At 39.1% G+C, this 21080-nt stretch overlaps 1 protein-coding gene across 2 annotated transcripts; it reads right to left on the bottom strand.

Moving 5' to 3' along the window:
• Positions 1 to 978: 978 nt before the first annotated feature.
• On the bottom strand, positions 979 to 16025 carry DEPDC1 (DEP domain containing 1). Of its 2 annotated transcripts, XM_051999451.1 has the most exons (11): positions 15601 to 16025; positions 13617 to 13764; positions 11961 to 12079; positions 11591 to 11721; positions 9941 to 9988; positions 7811 to 7951; positions 6515 to 7381; positions 5587 to 5759; positions 3753 to 3929; positions 3339 to 3524; positions 979 to 2404 (listed from the first exon to the last, which is right to left on the bottom strand). In XM_051999451.1, the coding sequence occupies exons 1-11, from the start codon at positions 15894 to 15896 to the stop codon at positions 2264 to 2266; spliced, it is 2427 nt and encodes an 808-aa protein (XP_051855411.1). In that variant the 5' UTR covers positions 15897 to 16025; the 3' UTR covers positions 979 to 2263. The 2 variants fall into 2 exon arrangements, with proteins under 2 accessions (XP_051855411.1, XP_051855412.1); XM_051999452.1 differs by lacking the exon at positions 6515 to 7381 and having other exon boundaries at positions 15601 to 16013.
• Between the last annotated feature and the right edge of the window lie 5055 nt (positions 16026 to 21080).

Raw genomic sequence — 21080 nt, 5'->3', positions numbered from 1 at the left:
ACTACTAAAGTTTTTATCTGGAACATTTTCACAAGACAAAATTTTGAAGACTCGTTATCAGGGGGATACAGCTCAAAGAGTATGCCATTGAACGACATGACCAAGGATCGTATATAATATGGGGTATTTCTCCTACGTGGTTGGCCACATGGGGTTTAATTTATTTAGGATGCTTTAGGAAGAATGAAGAATGGGAGGATGAACAGGATGAGAGAATTAGAAACCGTACCATGTGAGGAAGTGTCTTGGGACTGCAGGAAGCTTCTCTTCAAATATCCCCAATGACTTTAATGTGGAAGATGAGACTTTTGGTTTCAAAAAGCAGAATTCAGAACAATGAATGAAAACTGTTCCAGGTGAGTCTTCATCACTACAAGATTTTAATCAAAGGTTGGATGGACAATTATTGGGGATATCTGTCTTTATTTATTTTTTATTTTCTTGGCAGTGATAGGGGGATGGAGAGTTACAGATTGAACAAAATGAATTCTATCGTTCCCACTCAATTTTGTTGAGCTCTACCAGAATTATAAGTGTACTAGATTGAAAAAAAAAAAATGGGCAAATATGGCAGTCTCTAATTCTTGTGAAGTATTTGAAGAAAAAAAAAAAAAGGAGTGAGCAGCCCTAAAAATGCCAAAAAACAAAAAAGAAATACTCTATTATATGGAAACATACAAAATCAGCTGGTTAATTTTAAAGTACCTAACAGGATACAATGTGCTGATGAGCAATCAAAACAGATCCTCTAAGAGCTCCAGGGTTCTGTTATCATGTGACATTTTCTTTAGAAGCAATGAAGATACAATCTAACTTTCTAACCTTTTCATCTACCTCACCTCTTAATACAATAAAGGGCTTATCAGACAGCATTTTTAAAGTGACAAAAAGTAACAGGGAAAGAATTGTAAACAATGTTATCTTGCAACAGCTCTGCAAATAGTGGTTTAAAGTTTCACTTTATCAGGCATTTGATACTTTTAATTTCATGATTACAAATTTTTTATTAAATATAAGAACAAAATTAAATCATTACAAAAAACCCATATAATGATTTTCACCTCAATTTCCAATACAACCATGTTGTCACATATTTTTGAACACAGTACCTGGACATACTTAAAATGTAATTGGGGTCAGTATGTTCAACTATTTCAGAGACAAGATATCTGGATGAATGATCCAAACTTAATAAAAAGTAGGAACATGCAGAATGCTACCATTTAACAATTAAGGCATCATGAAATTCCACTGAGAAGATGAATATATCATATTTCTCAATTCAGTCACAGAAGCAAATTATCAGGGCAGAGCACCCATCAGTAAATGAAGAGAATATTCCATGTATTCATGGAAGGCCATAGCATGAGGATCCTCAGTATGAGCAGCTCCCCAACCTCATATTATTTATCATGTTTTCCTGGGTGGACAATTCATCATCCTTCTTGAGTATTTAATTTTTTCCCCCCAATAAGGGAGGTAGGACAAAACACTATTGAGAATTTACAAAGAAATCCTGTGCCTATGAAAGATGCTCCCCTTAAACCTGGCTCAAAATGGGTCCAAGTGGAGAAAGAAGACTAGGTGGAATCAGAGCCGTGATCTCGTAGGTTGGGAGGTCCAGACCAAAGGCTTACCATTTCTTCTGTACCCTTAAGACACAGTAATGCTTCTCAACTGGTTGAACAACCAGATGGAAATATGGTAAAGTGAGTGAAATGTTATACTGTATTTTTAGCTTTTAAACAAATACACACACATACACACACACACATATATATATAAAACATGGAAAAATATATAGGAGTGCAAAATGTAGCAGAACATATAAGTTACTGAGATTATAAAAATTCCTCTCCAAGCTAAGCTTGGACTAAACGGCTACCTAGCAACTCTAATCACCTAGAATTTTATCTCACAACATGGCCACCCAGCACCCTGGGATCTGAGTTAGTCTTGCTGCTCAAGCATCCTTTGCCCAGCATCAAGTACGTCAACTTCTGGCACACGTCATCATGGCTTTTCTAGTCGCTTGCAGTGAGATGCTCAGAATACTTTTGGTTACTAATCATGCTTTCATTCTTCATTTGTTGTCCATTAGATTCGTCGTAATCCTCCAGAGCAAACACGGAGTACTCGTCTTACTATTTTGGCACCCTTCTATGTCTGCAGCACACTAATTTTGAGAAAGGACGGGAAAAACAGACTGCCTAACGTTATATCCTTCAGTATATGGCTTCATTTAATATCATTTGATAGTCCATTAGTACCTAAGGCTACGGAACTTTGGCTTTCTTAAAATCAGCATGGGTTGCTTGATTGTCGGCTTGTCACCAAACAGGGCGGCTTCACTTTCTGTAGTTGGAAATCTCGTCTGGTAGATGGCAGGATATTCCTTCTGAAACTTAAAAATATTTGGAAGGACAATTGATTAAGACTTGGAGTGGCCACCCAGCGTAAGGGTGAGAGCACTGAAGTCACAGATCTGGGACCTTGTCTCAGTATGAGCAAGGCTCTATGCTAACATGCTATTTAAACTCAACAAAATGAGATTGAACTAGATGATCTTTAAAGTGTAACTAAATTTGAAAATATTATGTTTCAAAATATTGCAAATTACCACACGTTCTTTATGCTCTCCTTCTGCCTCAGCATTTCTACCAAGAAATGCACATGCTCTATATGGTACCACCAAGTGAGGTGGATCCGGGAGGGATTTTGTCAAATATTTACTGTAACATCTGGATTTCAACTTAGCAAGCTCAGTTTATGATCAGATGCCAAATTAAATTACTTGACACATTTGTGCAGCAACAGCTTAAGGAACCGCAAGATTATCATGTGGATCTGTATAGTCTGTTAATACAATTTCAAAAAACCATAATTGGAACCTTAATTCCTTAAAGACAAATGAGAACCCCTCTGATATCAGGAGCTTGTTTTTAAAATAAGTTTCCAGGGGGGGTCACAATACATTCTCCTTAATTTCCATTCCCTTCTATGTCTATAGGATAGTGTAATGATACCTAATATTACAAAAACCTTGAAAGGTATTAAATCAAATGGAGATTTATTTATTTATGTTCATTATATAAAAAACAGGAAAATAAACTTCTGCTTTTTAGAGATGGGTCCAAGAGCAAAGGCTGAAACAAAAGAGATTTCTGATAGATTCTACCTACTTGGGGTTGTACGAAAGGTACTCCTGTGGTTACATTTGTTGAGATAAAAATCACCATGTCTGTCAATCCACTTTCATTACAAGTGGTCTCTAAGTAAGCTGTGACTCTAATGACACATGCAACTTGGAAAATGGTTATGGAACTATTTTTTCTTACCTGCTTTAATTTTTTCTTTTTTTCTTTTAGAGATAAGTTTTTGTCTTTGATAATATTCTCTAAAAGTTCGGCAATGGCAGCCTGAGAGGTAGAAACTTTCTGTTCATCAAATTCCTGGGTGCTGATCTGCTTACAATAGGAGTAAGTAGGCAAAGCTGCAATCAGTTCATCTCCAGGATATGTAATCTGAGAAGAATAAAGTGATAAAACACCATGCCATTATTTCTGTTCTTATGTGAAAAAGTATCATTTCAATGAAATTTGGTAACTATTACTTTGCAGGTGAATCACATATGGAATTCTTTTGAAAGACTCATTTAGACAGCGAAAAGAGCTTTATAGCTTCAAGTTTTTATTTCACTTGAAGATTCAACTACCAATAGCTTATCTTATTAAGAGTTTTCCAGCACCTACATGGCCTTTCCTCAGATAGTCCAGATGCTTCTCCACGGCAGCCTGTAAGTGAGATGGCACTTGAAGAATTTCTTGATGATGATCCATCAGAAAAGAAACTAAGCGTGTAGCAAGCAGTTCGTCGAGATCAACTTCCTCGGCACAGCACAGCACACATCGGGAAAAGGTCTGTATCATCTGGAAGCATTTCAGAAATTGGGAGTAAAAACCAAACTGTCACAGGAATCAGAAGATCAGTCATTTCCTGGCAGTACCATGCCGAAGCATTCAGATGAAGCCATAAGCTGATTTCAATGTTCAAATGAAGACAATTTACTCCTGTTAGAAAGATTAAGAATGCTGGCTTTGCTTAATTCCCTACTAATGATCTCGCATTAGCTGAGCAGTTTTTTTTAACCAAACAATTCCTCAGGATTAAACAGGTTTAGGATTTTCTTTTAATAAATGTTCCCTATTTCATCAGGAAACTGGACAGAATTTATGAATACCAGATTGATGTAAGCTGCTTATGTTTAAAACTGGTTAAAAAACAATGACTCCTTATATAAAATCAATCCACAAAAATATAAATTAGGAGAACGTGTAACATACTGAAAACCAGTATTCATCAGGAGTTGCAAGAATGAAACTGGTTTATATTTTAAAATTTTTTGGGGAAAAATTTCATATCTCATTCAGTTTAATTCACTCAGGATTTATTAAGTTTCTAATATACAATAAGAATTGTTTTAGGCTCAGGAAGTTACAGTTCATGAGTGATTCAAATATTTATGCATGGACAGTTAAACTTAGAAGGAATAAATGCACAGAGAGAAGTCAGAGACAAGCACAAGCAATGAGAAAGGGGAAGGAGTGGGAATCACTTATCTCTGGGAGGCCCAGAAAGCCTCCATGGAAGAAAAGGTGTTTGAACTTTTAAGGGCGGTTTGAAAAAGATGGGGGGTGGGGGTGGGGGGGTGAGATACACAAAGACATGGGGGTTAAGAGAACACTGAAGAAGATCATGACCTGGCCAGGAGTCCAGTTTAGACATCTTAAGTATGTTAAAGGCAGCTGTGGAATATTAGTCTGAGGCCAACCACAGAGTACCTTGGAGAACGGGCAAGTACCACCTTTCAATCATGGGCTCTGAAGGTTTTGAGGACAGGACAGACGTGAGCAACCTCATATACCAGTAACATTCATTTGCTGTGTTTGGCACACAGTATGTGCTTAATAAATGCTTATTAATTGTTGACTACTGACATGTTGAGTTTATGATGTTCACTAGATATCCAGTGTGAGATAGCTGAAAGGCACTTGATGTCTAGAAGCCAGCAGAAAGATTAAGCTTGGTACACACAACTGGATCCAGGGGAGCAGAGGAGTTCACTAAGTACAGAAGGAGAAGGGAAGGTGGCCCAGGATGGGACCCCGTGGACACCTACATTCAGAGGTAAGATCTGGACAAGGATGCAGCAAAGAAAATGGGTGGGAGTGGGAGGGAGTCACAGAGTAGAAGGCTCAAGAGAGTTTCATGCTCCCCAAACTAGAAAGATGAGAATAGTTAATATGTCCAAGACTGCAGAGGTCAGAAAGAATGAGGTGAAAAGGCTGCTGGGTTTGGAGATAGGGTTCCTGGGTAACTTTGGAGAGCGCGATTTCAGTGGAACGATGGGTCTGCAGCCAAGAAGAGAGAAAGGAAAGAAAGTCAAGGCCCTTCGTCGACAGCAGGGAAGGAGCCAGAGGACAATCTGCTGATACTTTCTCTTAGGATCGCCTATAAGCGGGACATACTCATAGTTCGGTATCTCCTTCCCACCAGAACCTACCAATCCTTAGAGAGTAAACTTACTAGTGATCTTGTTCCCATTGCATCATGAAGTTTTGGCATATCAACATTCTGACTCATCCGGGCAATCATTCTCATTAGAAGCTGGAGTTTTCTGCGGTTTGGCGGAGGAAGCAACAAGCAGCATATCTGTAGGGCATCAATGGCAACCCTCTCTAAATGAGGCTGCAGTAAACCTATAGGGAACAATTATTACCATAAGAAAAAAAAAGTCAGGGATGTCACCAATTGCTGTCATTAGCATGCAGTAAAACCCAGTGGACTGGCTTATTTCATTTACTCCTTAATATTACTATAATCTTGTCATCAATGTTCAAATAAAATAGACTCTTCTTCATCCCACACAGAAACAATGTAGTGAAACAGATCAAAGACTAGACACAGAGTTGGGAGACCAGTTATTTATATCAGACAAATTCCAAGTGTGTGACCATGGGCAAGTCAATAACCCTCTCAGGGTCTGAACTTCCTCATCTGTGAAATGGAGATAAGAATGTTTATACTAATACCTATCTTACTGGGTTATGAAGTAATTTATAAACCATAAAGCTCTCTATAAATATCTGTCATTATTCTATGTCTATTTGAATCATTCATCTGAACAACGGCAAAAAAGATTATGTATAACCAAAATCAATTGGGGAACAAGAATGCTGAGAAGAGAAATAATGCTACTGCCTAAAATACACTATGGATCAAAAAAATTAAATATTTCAAAAGCCCCATAAAATTACAAAATGCATATAAAAGAATGGCCAATAAGAAGTTTAGTTTTGCAAAAATTAAAGCAAATGCTAAGGTACAACAGGAAAGCAAAAAAATAAAAAATAAAATAACAACAAAAAAACCAAACAAACACAAAAACCAAAATCCATAGGGTTAGTCAAAAGTGAAAGTTAATATTTCATGCATTGGGAAGCATCAACCTTACTCTGTGTGCCAGTCAGCATAGAAGAAACTGGAGGAAAAGACCTTTCTGAAAGCTCTAAGGTACTCTGGCAGAGCCTTTTTCTGACTGTGGTCCTGGAATCCCAAGGCTCACTTTCCATGGCTACAGACACATCTGTGGTACTTTGTCCAAGGTGACCCACGCTATTTGGCTTCATGGTAATTTCAGCAACAGGCATATTGATCCGGCTACTTCTCCTTTTAGAATTATTGAAAAGCAAACTCTGAGACCTACAAAGCTGCTTTGATTTGAGTTTCCCATTGCACGATACCTCCTGATCTTGAACAGTTACTGTGGACATTCTTTTAAAACCAACACACGGTGACTTTTGATTCTCTCCATCTGAACAAACTTCCATTTTAAAGTTTTCTTCAGTTTCAGAATCCAAGAATTGTTTTTCTTCATTTTGTCCTGTTACATTAAGATCAGATTGATTGAAGCTTGAGCCTTCTGTACTACGAAACCCTGAAGTATCTACAATTCCTTCCATAGAATAGCACCTTAGTCTAAGCTGAGATAAAGGCAAAACGGGATTATTTTTCAAACCTGTTAAGTTTTGACAACTCCCTCCAATTAAGAGATTAGTCCTGGATCTTCTGTTACTTGGACCACAAAGTGGCAGCTTTTTAGTGCATTGTTTTTTAAAACTTTGCTCATTTGTGTCAAGAGTCTTAGGGGTTCCTGCTTCTTCTTTCCGTTTCTCTTTACGAAGTAGACTAAGAAGAAGACATTCAGTAGATTTGAAAGAGTTCATGCTGTTTACATGGAGGGCTTTTGAAGATTGTGAATCATCTTGCATTTTATGTTTTCCACTGGTTCTATTGGGAACCGTGATGTAGCCACAGACAACTAACAGAAAATGAAACAAAAATTAAGATGCAACTGATTTGACAGTGGACAAAAACATAAAAAATGTTAAAAAAAAAAAAAAGGGCATCATACATTGTTAGTAATATACAAAAAAGCAGATATTTAATTCAGAGGCCACTTAAAAAAGAAACATGCGACATTAAAATGCAAACATGCAAGACAGAGGTTTTCCCCTCAAACATGTCCATTTTGCTTCAAAATAATATTGTACAACTAATTAAGACTTCTACTTCACATATTTCCAATCAGAAAATAATTAGGACTTGTACTATCTATATTCAGGTATTAATTACTTTAAGAACTCAATCATCTGAATAATGAAATTAAAGTGTAAATGTTTGCTTTGTATTTTTTATATGAGAAGTTCAAAAATTAAAATCCATAGGAAGCAAAAGATCTCATACATACCCAATATATTAACAAATAACTCATAATATTCGAAAGTAAGTAGCGGTTCTGGGAGATCTAGAAAATAGTCGGCAATGGTTCGGAATACATCTCGTTCAAATCCAGCATAAGCTGGTTGACTCAGGTCATTATTTCTTGGCCCTAAAAGATTCAATGAGAAAAGGGTACATATATATATATAGATGCTCCACATACATTTTTTATAGTTTCTTTTAAGGGCTATAAATCTTAACAATAAACCTCTTCATAACTGATCCTTAAAGTCTTAGGTACATCTCTACCTTTGTAGTAGGAAAAAGACTAGAAAGAAGCACAGAATAATAGCACCTCAATGAGGTGTTTGGGTGCTGGCCAGCACTGTAAGGACAGGCAGCCATCCAAGGCAGGGCAAGGGATGTGCTTGGGCAGGAAATGCATCATGGGGATTAGCTGACATTAGCAAAAAGAAGCTGGAAAGAGGTTGGTATAAAGTGCAAAGCAAGGGCAAGTGAAAGGGATGACTCTAAAGGAGGGACACCAAACTGTCAGAAAAGAACTGGGTATGAGTTGACACCCATCAATAATTCCAATGATAACACGAGGGAAAGATTCAAAAAAGACAAGGACTGATCTTTTAGGCAACAGATGGCCCAGAGAAATGCTCAACTTATCTCGACTGTTTTTTCTTCCAGAAAAACAATTTTAGGACTGGCAAGGTTGGGATAAAAATGATTAATGGTGTTTCCTCTTCTTCATCTCTCTCTATTTTCCAAGTCAAGACTGTGCCAGGCAGCTGCCAAAGTGGTTTTCCAAAATTTCAAGTCTTACAGGGTCTCTTCCTGTTCTCCATACATTCGAGTAAACTTTAAATTATAAAAACAAACTGCTTGGACTTCACAATTCTTCACCATGTGGCTGGGAGGCAGTCATTACCCTCCTCCCCCCATCCCCCCTTAATTCTAAATCTCCAGTAAATCTGACTTTGTCTCTTACTCTTTCTCACATATCTCTCGGCTCCTTCTCCCCACACCTCGGCTCTGGCCCCTTCATCTCTCTCCTGTGAGATCCCTTATTTCTGTTAAGGCAATGCAAACACCATGTTCTGCACGAAATCTTTCCTGACCTCCTACGTGCTAGTGTGATTCCTCCAAACTATCTTGTATTGTTTTGCATATACCTCCATACACACCTATTGTTTTCTTGGATAGAACAAAAGCAATTTGAGAGCAACTATGGCTTCATTTTTTGTGTGGCTCTAGCCCATAAGACTTGGTACAGAGCAGCTAATAAATGCTTATTAATTGATCTTTGAAAAATCAGGGAGAATGAGGATTACGACATAGTAAGATTAAGTCATGGCAATTGCTATTCCAATTTCCAAAAAAAGGGAAAGAGAAGAGTCTACAAAATATAGGGCAGAAACCTTGACTTTAATTTTTGACAAATAGAAAATCTCATTAAGAATGGCTTTATCAAGCCATTTATTACTTTGTTCACATTGTTATTGAATCTATAGATCAGGCAAATGATGTAGCAATCATTTGGATTTCACTTTATTAACTTAAAACAGTAGTTTTGTCTTCTTTTTTTTTTATAATCTTCACTACCCAAAACGCCTCCAACTGGACCATCTCATGTAATCCAAACAAGTGGAACCAATCCTTTTGCTGACAGCCACCCCCCTTCCCTCTGCTTGGGTTCTATCTCATCCTCTCCTTCTTCCTGACCAAGGTTGCTCATCACAATTCATCTGAATATAGTTCATCATTTGCCTGGTTAAAAAAAAAAAAAATCTAATTCTATCAGAGGACAATAAGCCAGCCACCAAAAAATTGCCCAAATTATAAAGATACTTAAGTAATTTTGGACAAATCACCTAAATTCTTTGGGTCTTGTTTTTTTAATCAATAAGATATTCCAAGACTAAATGATTTTTAAGGCTTCTTTCAGTTCTAAACATCTATGACCCAAATAAACTGATTCAGAAATACTGAGATAAAGATAAGCAGGTCAAATCATACAGCAATGTGATAAAAAAGAACATTCAGCCCTGCTTTCTTTAATTTATGTAAGCCTTTTAAAAATAAACATTTAAACATTTCATCTTTTTCATTAAAGTAATAAAAGATAACAGATTTTGGTGTAACTTACAATTTGCTAGACACTTCATAGCAGATAATACCCAGTGAGGAAGGTCATCTACAAAGCAAAACAAAACACCGTTAATAACTCTCCCACGTAGAATGGTAATAAAAGCGATTCCATAAAGAACTCTAGTATTTGAAATTTATAATTTTAGAAGCTCATGGTGTATCAATTCTCTAATTCCTTAAAGTAGTAAGCAGATAAACTTGGTGTTAACTACAGCAATCCCAGTTGTGAGCTGAGTTGCTCTAGTCATGAGAGTGTTGTTCTTCTCTTACCCACAAAAACTCAAGGAGATAACTAAACCATGACTTCCTGGAAGCTAGCTTTCCTCTACGATGATGGGAGAATCACAACAAATAACCCTTTTATGGGTTGTGTTTAGGTACATCTCTCCATTTAGGAATTGAATTCTTTGAGAGCTATGTTTGGTTTAATGAATTCATTCATTCATTCAAGAATCAAGTACCTATTAGTGCTGTTTTATCTGTTCCTAAGTAGTCTTATGAAATATATATTTCACCAATCTGTGATCACCTGGATGACAGACCATGGTTCCTCTAGGATACTGAGCAATAATCACAAGCTGCTGTGGCCATTTTGAACTCCCTGGCAGCTCCTCATACATAGAGCAGTTCATCCCAAAGTGCTTTTTGTTTGGTCGGGCCTGCCACACTATGTTCTAAGGAAATAGCTTTAGCTAACTTAAACTTATCTTCATATCACCCACATTGAGTCTTTGATAAAAATTACTCAAATTATCCACATATAGTTCTGCTTTGAGCATATGATGATCTGTAAATGGGCAATCCTTAATGGGTTATGCTATATATTAGCATGGTCATAATAATAAAATAACTACTTAGCAGAATATTTCACATTATTTTAGTTGAAAATACAAGAACACTTAATTCTGAGATTATCATTTATTAGAAGAGCAAGTACACTTTACATGGGATAAAGAGGATCTTCCTTTCTTTAGTAGCTCTAAGCATGACTCTTTTTGTTCCCTAAGTAATATATAAATCTACTACTATTTTTTGGGAATTGGGACATTACATTTTATTCAAACAGTTTAAATAAAATCATTCATACAAAAGCTATTTATGTTTCAATTATTAAATCTATATGACAAATAAAAGAAAAGCCACATCTAGTAGAAAGAACACTTATGAAAAAAAAGATATGACTACAAAAAGTAGCAAAACTAGAAAAAAGCTTTTAAAAATACAGCCAAATAAATAGTTATACAAATGTAGTCAAAAAACAACACTGGCCCTAAGAAACCAGGACTAGCATTTATAAACAGACTATTCTGTTGTATTGATTTATTTAGATTCTGTTCCCTCCATTGCCAACCTCATGCTAATGAGGGCCTTCCGGTCACCTGCCTGCATGTCTTCATCTCTAAATTCTGGCAGCAGAGGAGTTTCCCCAGATATAGTAAGGACAGAGGAAAAGCACAAAAAATAGAGTGAGGATGGTCCCTTCTAATGACATTAGTAGCATCACTTAGAACCATCCCTAATTGTTTGTGGTATCGCTCAGACATCTAATTCTGTCCTTACACAGCCCTAAGAAACAAGCTTTGAAGAATTAAAAAAAAAAAAAAATCAAAACATTTTATTTAAGTATTAAATACACTTGAAAACTGACCTTCTTTGTTTTGCAATACAACCACTCCATGTTTACTTGTGTTGGTCATGTTATAGATTATGTACTGAGGTATTACTTGTGCTGGATCCAAGATTTCTTCTAAAGATGGCATACCTAAAATGGTTTGTAGGCTGATGGAAAAGTAATGAAAAGAATTTCATTTAGGAGAACAAGGAAAATAAAGTTAAAATAAATTATGTCCAAATTCTTTCAAAGATTACATCTGACTGGCAAAGAGATTAATTTAAAAAGAAAATAGATAAAAATAAAACCCCATTTTTCTCTCAACAGAATTTCATGTGTATGTGTTATTTGTGGGGAGAAAAAGAAAAAGAAAGAAATAAAAAGAGAAAGAGAAAGAGAGACTTACTGCATCAAAATGATATGTCTCCAAATTTCTTCAGTGTCTTCTTGGCTTACTTCCCTTTCCTCTACTGGATTTTCTTTATTTTCATCTCCAATTTCACTCCTAATATTTTCTGTATTTTCCTAAAAAATGAATGTCGTAAGTTTAGTTTTGTAAAATTTATTATATTAATTTACCAAATAGGAAATAATGTATTAAAATATTTCAAATCAGGGAAAATATTAAAACACAGTAATGTTTTCCTTATACTGTTTAGTAATCTATGCATTTCTTTAAAGTGCTGTTGCAAACAAGGGTTGCCTGGCTCAGTTGTAAAAGTTATAAAAGGTCATCTCCACGAGCAGATTCTTTCATTAGAATAGTGGGTTCCAATAGTCATTTTTGGCTACAAGAACAGAATTCTGGGTAGCTATAAAATAACTCGGGGGTTTTTGTGGCAAATTTCTCAGGATATCACATGGGAAAATGTATTGAGAAGCATATATAACTGAAGAAATATTTTGTTTTCAAACAGAAATTCAAGCTTTCAAATAAGTTACTATTACACAAAGATACTTTTAAAAAGCCCATCTTTTGGATTTTCTTTGACCACAAGATCCTTATAAGAAGGGATCTGTTTCACTCTTTGTCAGCACCCTGAAGAATCTGACACAGAGTTGGTGTTCAATAATGACTGCTAATTTGTCAGCAAGAAAAAGTTAAAATCAAATTCCCTATTAAGATTTAAAGTTTTTTTTTTTTTTTTAAATGATGGAAGCTAGACAAGTTGGACTTCCCCAAGACCTCAAAACATTCTTCTTTGGTTAAAGTGAAAAGATTACAGAGGAACCCACTTAAGGCCATCCCTGACTTTGGGTCAATAAACCAATATTCCTTACATATGAAGCAGCAAAAATGAATCTAAAACTCCTACTTTCCTAACTTTAAAAAGAATTACATTTTGTTAAATTGTAAAACCTGTTATATTAAAAAACAAATAAGCCCTGGAAGGCAATTTCTTACAGACATGAGAGAAGTCACTTCTGAGGATTTGGCTAAACTACATCTTCCCACCATTACATAGGGATCAAGATGTATTTCTGGCATATCAAGCTGGAATTCAGAATGTACTTTCCATAAAAACGATTTCAAAAATTGATTACAGTTGAAACCATATAGCAATACTTTTAAAAACACTTTCTAAGATAAAATGAGTGATTACACTCCATCTGGCTTCCTGGATGGCCTCTATCCTCCATCTTGTCCTGTTCTTTCAGTTCTGCAGGATCTGTATCATATTAACATTTGTTTGCACTTAAACACCATGTCTGCTCTGCTTCTGATTTGATCCCAGAAACCTATCAGTTCCTAACTTTGCTCCTCCCTTAAGCTTTAAAAGATTTCTCCTATTCTGGGGAATTCTGCTCTCTCGGCAGGCAGGAAACAAGTTGTTTAGCTGCTCCACATCTGTCTCAGGGCCCTCGTCTGGTCTCAAGTGATTAACTAGAGTGGTGTCACTCACTCATACAAGAGGATGCTCTGATTTCCAAAAACTGTCTTAAAATGAACTTTGGAATCCTAATTACTTTTAAGTTGGGATTTAGCTGAATGAACTTTAGGTGTGGGATGGTTACTTTTTAATGATTACTGTACACCACATCAATTAGAAACATGCATTACCTGAAAAACATGCTTTTTTGGAGTTCTGCGAGATAAGTGTCGCAACTTAAAAATACTTTCTTTCTCTTTAGAAATATTCTCTAAGTTGCTTTTTCTCAATTCTGGATGATGGCGCGGTACAGTTTTAAGCGGAGAAGTTGTAGGAAATCTGTTTCAAAAATAGATTTGAATTGATATAAATTGTCAGATGGGGGATAATATTCCATAGCCTTTCTGTATGATAATCATGCTAATGATTTTGAATATGATATATATTGAATGAATAATGATAATGAATAATTAATAAAATATAGTAACACCAAATTTATGTGGCCCCACTAGGAATTGAAATGTTTTATTTAAGAGACTTTTCCATAGATAAATCATTCTAATCATACTTATCTGTCTCTTTAAATAAAACATACCCAAAGTACTGGAACCTTCCAAATGTTGGAGGGACTATGGGAAAATAGGCACACGGATGTTTCATTTTTGGAGAATAGTTTAGCCCTTCTGAAAAGGAAGTTGGAGTTAAGTCCCCAAATATTAAAACATGAACATAATAATATGACTAGGTTTCTACCTTAAAGAGAACAAAGGAAGAAGGAAGAAACTTAAAGGCTTAAAATACTTATGACAATTCTTTTTATAGTGGTAAAAAGCTGGAAACTCAGGGGGTTCTGATCAATTGAGGAATGTCTGAAGAAATTATGGTATGTAAACTCAGTGGAATATTATTATGCTGTAAAAAATGAAGGGATGAATACAGAGTGAACTGAACATAGCTAAAACAATTTATGCAGAAACCATAACATTGTAAAGACAGACTTAAGAACTCTAATCAACATAGTGACAGCAACCTCTCCAGAAGACTGAGGCTGTACCTCCTGACAGAAAAGGCCATGGACTCAAGACGTAGAATAAAACATGCATTATTAGCAGTGGCAAGTGAGAAAACCTGTTTTGCTTGGCTTTGCATATGCCCAGAGTCATACAACTAGCAAGGATACAAAACAGCTTTCAATAAATACGTGGTTTTCTATGACCATATTTGGGACTCAGTGAACAGAGTATTGAGCTAGGAAGGAGGACCTGGGTTCAAATCCAGCTTCAGAAACGTATTAGCTGTACAAATCTGAATAAGTCACTTAATTCTGCTCGTCTTGGTTTCTTCATCCATAAAATGGGCTAGAGAAGGAAATGGCCAACCACTCCAGTAACTCTGTCAAGAAAACCCCAAATGGGGTCACACAAAGTGTCAGACATGACTGAAAAACATTACCCTGTAAATATGAATTACGATACAAGATAATTTGGAATATATATTTAATTTCTTTTTATATCATTGGAACTGATCTTAAACTGACTCTCAAAATTTTCAGAAATATTCACTCTCAATTTGTTTTCATTGATATCCGGTGTCTTTTAAGATTCACATAAGAAGTTGGAAGGATTGTCAGAAGCCATCTTTGCCAACTGTTACACAACCAGAGTCCTACCTATGATATTCCTGACAAACATCCATGTAACCTCTCCTTAAAGACCTCCAAGGAAAGGGCCTCCATTTCACTTATGGCCATTTCTCTACTATAAAGTCTGGATATCAAGCAGAAAACCACTTCCTGCTCCTATTCTGTCTTTTGGGACCAAATAGTAAGTCTAACTCTCCCACCCCTCAAGAAAATCCTTCCAACAAGTAAAAAACAAGACATTCCAAGGCTCCTCTGGTCTCGTCTAAATCTCTTCAATTCCTTTTATAAAATGTTGTGCACTTCAAAATGACCAATTTTACAGCAATTCTCTTTAACAGTATTATTGCAAAAAGTTCTGATAAAATAGAGACTTAAATTGAGAGACTGGTAGGGAGAAAAGAGAAGGAACGGAAAAGCTGTATTCCCCACAGAAAATTTTTATTCTGGCAAAATAACTTGAAATAAATCATTCGTCAGCAGACGGATTTCTTGTGAAGCAGTTTGATTCTCTAGTTAACTCATTTGCACAGTACCTGAACAACTGATTGTTGTCATCAAGATTTTCCGATCCCCATCTCCCTTTAATATCTTCAATTACATGATTCTTGAGGAATTTTCTTAACAACTGAACAGTCTGTTGTCTTGTAACTTCGGGACCAAAATTGCTATTACTTCTTAATAGTTCATAAAGCCAATCTACCGCTTCACAGGCAGTAAAACAGTTGCCATGTTTTTTAAAGTGCTGCCTGTGTTTTCTTAGAGGCATCCCTGCTCGAAAACAGGTAGTAACTTCATTCCACTGCAAAAGGAAAATACGGAAACATTTCATGTTTCATGCACCGGCAGATAAGAGTTGCTTTATTAATATACTCAGCATGCCGCATCACAGCTTGAAATGATGGAAGAAAAAAGTCCCTCTCTCTGACAGGCACAAAAAGGGCCGGGCCCTAAATGATGCTTATTAACTTGAGTTCCCAGTAGCGGATTTTCGAGGGCGTCCACAGGGCCGCCGGCCAGTTTGCTTTGTGGCCCTGCCCGGAGAAGGGGGTTCACAAGAACCGATCAAATCCTGACACATTTCAATGAAAAAATGAGCTACTGTAAGTTTTACAATCATTTACAACCTCTCCTTTGGTACGTTTTACAGCCACGGAGAGGGTGGGGGTGGGGTGGTGAAGAAGGGGTTTTTGACACGAGGACACAGCCCTTCTCACCCTCCCTTAGTGCGGGGAAATGGGGGGGGGGCTTCCTGTTCGAAGAATGGTTCGCCCCCAGCACAGAGCAGGTTTGGCCGCCGCCTATGACACTGACAGCCACCCCCCCCTCCCGCCTCCAGGTTGGTCGCTGACCCCCCCCCTCCCCAGAACCCTCCCGGGATTTTCCGCTCTCCTCCCCCACCCCCCATCCCTGTCACTCCTTCGGTCCCAAAGGGGGCGCCACCAAAGTCCGGCCACCGAGCGGACCGAGCCCGAGACCCGGGAACTGGCCCCTCTCCGGGGGGGGTCTCGCTTGAGGAGGGGGCACCCGGAGCGCCGTCCTCGGGCCCTTCCTCCTTCCACTCGGGGAAGCTGGGGCCCCGTGGCGCCTGGCCCCCTTACCAGCTTGGTGGCCCGGTAGGGCCCCGGTGTCACCCCCCGGCTCTCCATGCTCCCCGCCGGGCCCCGCTAGCGCCGCGGGCCCCCCGCCCCGGCGGCGCCCGGAGCCCGAGCACAGAAGCCCCCTCAGCCCGCACCGCCTCCGCTCCGGCAACCGTTCTCCAGGCGTGGCGAGAGAGTTTGAATGGCCCGGGCGGTGACGCGGATTGGCTGGAGGCGGGATCACGTGACATCCTGGGAGAGCGGGGCTGGACTAAGGGACGGGAGGGGCGGGGCCTGTGGAACGGGGGCGGGGTTTCCTTGACGGTCTCGCTGTCACGTCCCTCCGGGAGGGATGGGGACTGTCCCGGGGCTGCGCAGCCGTGGGCAACAACCCGAGCCCCTGCGGAAGCAGGACCCCCTCACCCACTTCAGCCAGGGTCGCCCCAAAGTCTTAGGGCAGTCTTCGGGGAAATGCCCTTTGGAAAGAGACAAGACCAGCTGCCGCCCTGAGGCAACTTTGGGTGGGAGGTGGAGTAAGAGGTGGCAGAGGCTGAGCAGGAGGGCAGGGTGTCGCTCCAACTGACTGGCAGCTGAAACCCCCCAATGGGACGTCTCCGATCAGGATGTGACCCCCCCCCTCCAAAGTTTATTGGTTCCTCAAAGTTATAGTTATTTCTCTTCTATGAGTGTTGAGTTAGTTGGTTATGTAAGTTGATCTACGGCACCCGATCTGTTTTATTTCTCCATTATTTGTGAACAAAGACGAGAAAAGAAGCGGGCTCTTCGGCTGACATAGCAGGCAGAGGTGGAGACCTGTTTAACTCGCCAGGGCCGGGTTCCTGAGTTGAATGAGAGACAATTTTATTGATTATAGCATCATTTTAACTTTTCAAGAAAAAGGATTAATTAAATCAAGAATTCCTCTAGACTCTAAATGCACACAAAGTAGACAATACAAGTCAAATATTTAATGATAGAAATCATAATTTCATCGCCCCCTCCATTCTGTTTCACGACTCTAACCCTAACCCTCCTTACTCTAATCCCAGACTCTCCAGTCTCACTTTAGACTCCCGACTCTAACCCTAACCCCAGATGGGTCATGACCCTCAGTTTAAGAAGCTTTACTGTAGACAATACTCTGAGTCACCAGTAAGCAGGAACCTAGCCAGAAGTACAAGCTAGAGACCCTTCCCTCAGACGAAGGGGCTCAGGCCCCTTTATGATCTTTGCCAGCAGAGTCCATTCCCAAGGAAAGCCAGATAGAGGCATTGGCTTATGTCCCCAAGTCAGCTAAAGGGGAGAGCTCTGCTCCTGTTAAGGACCAGGCCTGGGTGAAAGGGCAGGTCAATTCTCTGAGAGCGTCCACAGCTGTGAACATCTGAAGTCACCGCAGGGCAGCCTTTCCTGACACAGGTGCTGCTTGTGGACTGGGAATGAGATAAACTGGAGACAGAGGGAAGAAAGAAGGAAGTCGGATAATGCAACAGCCTCTCAGTGGGGAGGTCAGAGAATAGCATCTGCCTCTCAGTCTCCTGGAATCACCATCATCTCTCACAAGAAGAGAAGAAAAGGTCTACCAGAGGTAAAGCCAAGTCACATTGTGTTCGCAACATGCCCCTATAATGTTAGGGGCTATATAAGAAGGAATAGCTGGTTTTCCTGTTGAACTAACTGTTATGGGTCAGAACTCTGAACTTGAAACAAAGGACCCACACAAGGTGCTGAGTTAGTGGAATTGATAGAGACAATAGTTATCTAATTTAGCGTGGTTCGGTATGATTGATCTGATCCTACGAGGAAATGTTATGGGCCAGAACTTGAAACAAGGAATTGAGGAGGCAATGGTTAAATCTTGTGGTGTTCTTTTTCTTCTTTAAAATATAATATATGATGGTTCTCTCTGGGAGAAAGCAGGTTTCTTAGGGAGGTTTTCTGGAGGCAGCTTTAGTTGCAGTTCAGATTAACAATTACCCCAAATGCAGCCAGGTGATAAGAGTTCGGATCTTTTATTGTCTCCAATATAGCCTAGTTAGCTTAGGGGCCTATCTCTCTGCTTGGTTCCAAGAGCTCCCTCCGAATGTCTCCAAATCCAAAGGTTAGTCCTTCAGTCCTCCAGCCAGCCAAGTGGAAAATGGAATGGATCTCTCTTGCCTTGGAGAGAGGGCTTCTGGCTCTCAATCTCCAACGCGTGGCTTCTTCTGACTTGACGCTCCCCTCTCTATGTAATTTGGCTGAATTCTCCCCACTAGGTCTCTGCTTTCTTCTTATATACCAGAGAAAAGGATTATGGGTTTTCTCCCACAGTGCTTTCTGGCCCTAAGAGCTTCAAGGAAGGTGTGAATTCACAAGGTTACAAAGTTTACTTTGTGAGTCTCCCATATTTGTGAACTCCAATGAATAAAGGTATAAACACAAGCATTGTATTAATTAATTCTACTTAGTATCTTGTTTCAGGTTCTGGCCCAAAACATCAACTCTAATAAGTTAGCAGTTTGTAAAGATTCCAACAAAATCTAGTTTAGTATTGATTTAATCCTACAACAAATAACGGTTTCCTAATGATGTAATGATTGGTTTGTATTCAGTGTGTAGCATATAAGCTAGAAGCCTCAGCCAGGGACTCAGACGGATTGATCCCATCTCACACCACCTTGGTGGCAGGCTCTCCTCCTTTGTTTCTCCACTGAAATCAAGACTCCCGAAGGCCTCCAGAAAACTAGCCGAGCCCCAAGTGAAGGGGATAGGACTTTGAAGGAGACAATAAAGATTTGGACTTTAATCCCTGACTGCACTTGCGGTGATTACTGAAATAATCAGTAATAAAAATTGAAATAAAGGCTGCTGCTCCCAGAGACCCCAAGAGAACATTACACAGTCCCTCCTCAAAGCTGTGATACTAAAAGCCCAAGCTTTGACAAAAGCAAGGAGTGTGATGGATGAATAACAATTCTCATCAAACTTTTATCTAAAGCAACATGTTCTACTCTGAGCACCAAGTCTGTCTCCAGTTGCCAACAAGAATGCATAACATGTGTCCATTCCCATAAAAGCATTCCTTGCTTCTGGAAGACAGAAGAACATTTGACTGGGCTCTCCTCAATCTGAGCATAGAATCTAGTCCTATTCAATAAGCATTAAGGACAGTGTTCCTTTAAGTTACATGACTTTAACCCTAATCCTCCATGGTTAGGACTCCAAGAGTCCATGGTTCAGAGCCTACCTCTGACAGTGGCAGAGTGATCCTGGGCAAGTCCCTTAATCTCTGCCTTAGTTTCCTCTTCATCTGGGTTCCTTTAGCATCTTCAGGCCCACATTGTCACTTGGGGGAATGCTGCCTAAGAATAAGAAAGGGGCAGAAGCTCCTCCCAAGTCGTTCTCAGAAACTTGGGTGAAGTTCCTCCACTATTCAACTGACCTTCCCCTGACCATTTTAAATTGGAGTTTTCCATGTAGCCCCAAGATGTGTCTGATTCTTTAGGTTATCTCGAGCTATTCCCAATGATCAAAACTTTCTACTCCTCTCAAAAAGATCCACCACAATGCATTCAATTATGATTGATTGATTCAGTTGCATTGTCTGGACTTTTTGTGATTGCCTTATCTGAGGAGGGAGAAAATTCCCACCCTTACACAGTCACAGCTATGTCAATGTAGACACCCTCATATGGGTTTTACAGATGTGGTTTCTTGTTTAGAAGGCTCAGAAACTTGAGGAATTTTCAAATCACTCTTCCTAGAATTAAAACAATTGGATCAAGAAGAGACTTTAGAATCTATTTTGTCCAATTCTCTCATTTTTTGAAAGGAGAAACTAAGACACAGATGAATAGGAAGTTTTGCCCAGGATCGCACAAATCTTAAACATCGGGGCTGGGATTTGAATTCATGTTTTCTGATTGCATATTTGGTATTCTTTTGAATCAATCACACCATATCCTGGGATTTAGGATTGGAAAAGACCTTAGAGAAAGATATGATGACCCTATGATGACTGCGCTAGCACCCTGGGAACCTTAGAATCAGCTGGAGTCAGGATAAGCAAAAAGCCTTAGTCTTTATTCTTGGTCTTTAGGGGTAGAAGTGAAGGGGATGGAAGTAGGATCTCAGCAATCTCCTCCATCCTCGTCTATGCCAAAGTGACTCTGGCTAGTCTTACTACACCCCCTAGTCCCTCCTACAATTCTCTGTATACACCAATCATCGAGTCAGCACAGGATAGTGGGAAGGGCCATTTTCCAAGCCTATGCCCATAGAGTATTGTCCAATTGGTGGTTAGCTTCAAGTGCTCGGCTGTCCTGACCTCAGTGCATTGAATCAAGAGTTTCAGCCCTCTACACAACTCTTTCATTTTATGACACCCAGAAGGAAGAAACAGGCTACTCATGTCACAGCTAGTAGTATTTGAACCTCAGTCTTGATTCCAAATGTAATCC

The sequence above is a fragment of the Antechinus flavipes genome, chromosome 4 (assembly GCF_016432865.1).
Source record: "Antechinus flavipes isolate AdamAnt ecotype Samford, QLD, Australia chromosome 4, AdamAnt_v2, whole genome shotgun sequence".
In the NCBI taxonomy this organism is placed as follows: Eukaryota; Metazoa; Chordata; class Mammalia; order Dasyuromorphia; family Dasyuridae; genus Antechinus; species Antechinus flavipes.
The sequence above is the reverse complement of the archived record's forward strand: the minus strand, read 5'-3'. Positions and strand labels throughout refer to the sequence as shown.

What these genes read in the sequence shown, in the direction of transcription:
- DEPDC1 (XM_051999451.1), bottom strand. Translation starts at nt 15,896, where the DNA reads ATGAAATGTTTCCGTATTTTCCTTTTGCAGTGGAATGAAGTTACTACC. An exon ending in TGTATTGCAAAACAAAGAAG is followed by an intron (nt 9,989 to 11,590) that starts GTCAGTTTTCAA and finishes TTTGCTTTGTAG; the next exon opens with ATGACCTTCCTCACTGGGTA. An exon ending in GTTATTTGTTAATATATTGG is followed by an intron (nt 7,382 to 7,810) that starts GTATGTATGAGA and finishes ATTTTCTGTTAG; the next exon opens with TTGTCTGTGGCTACATCACG.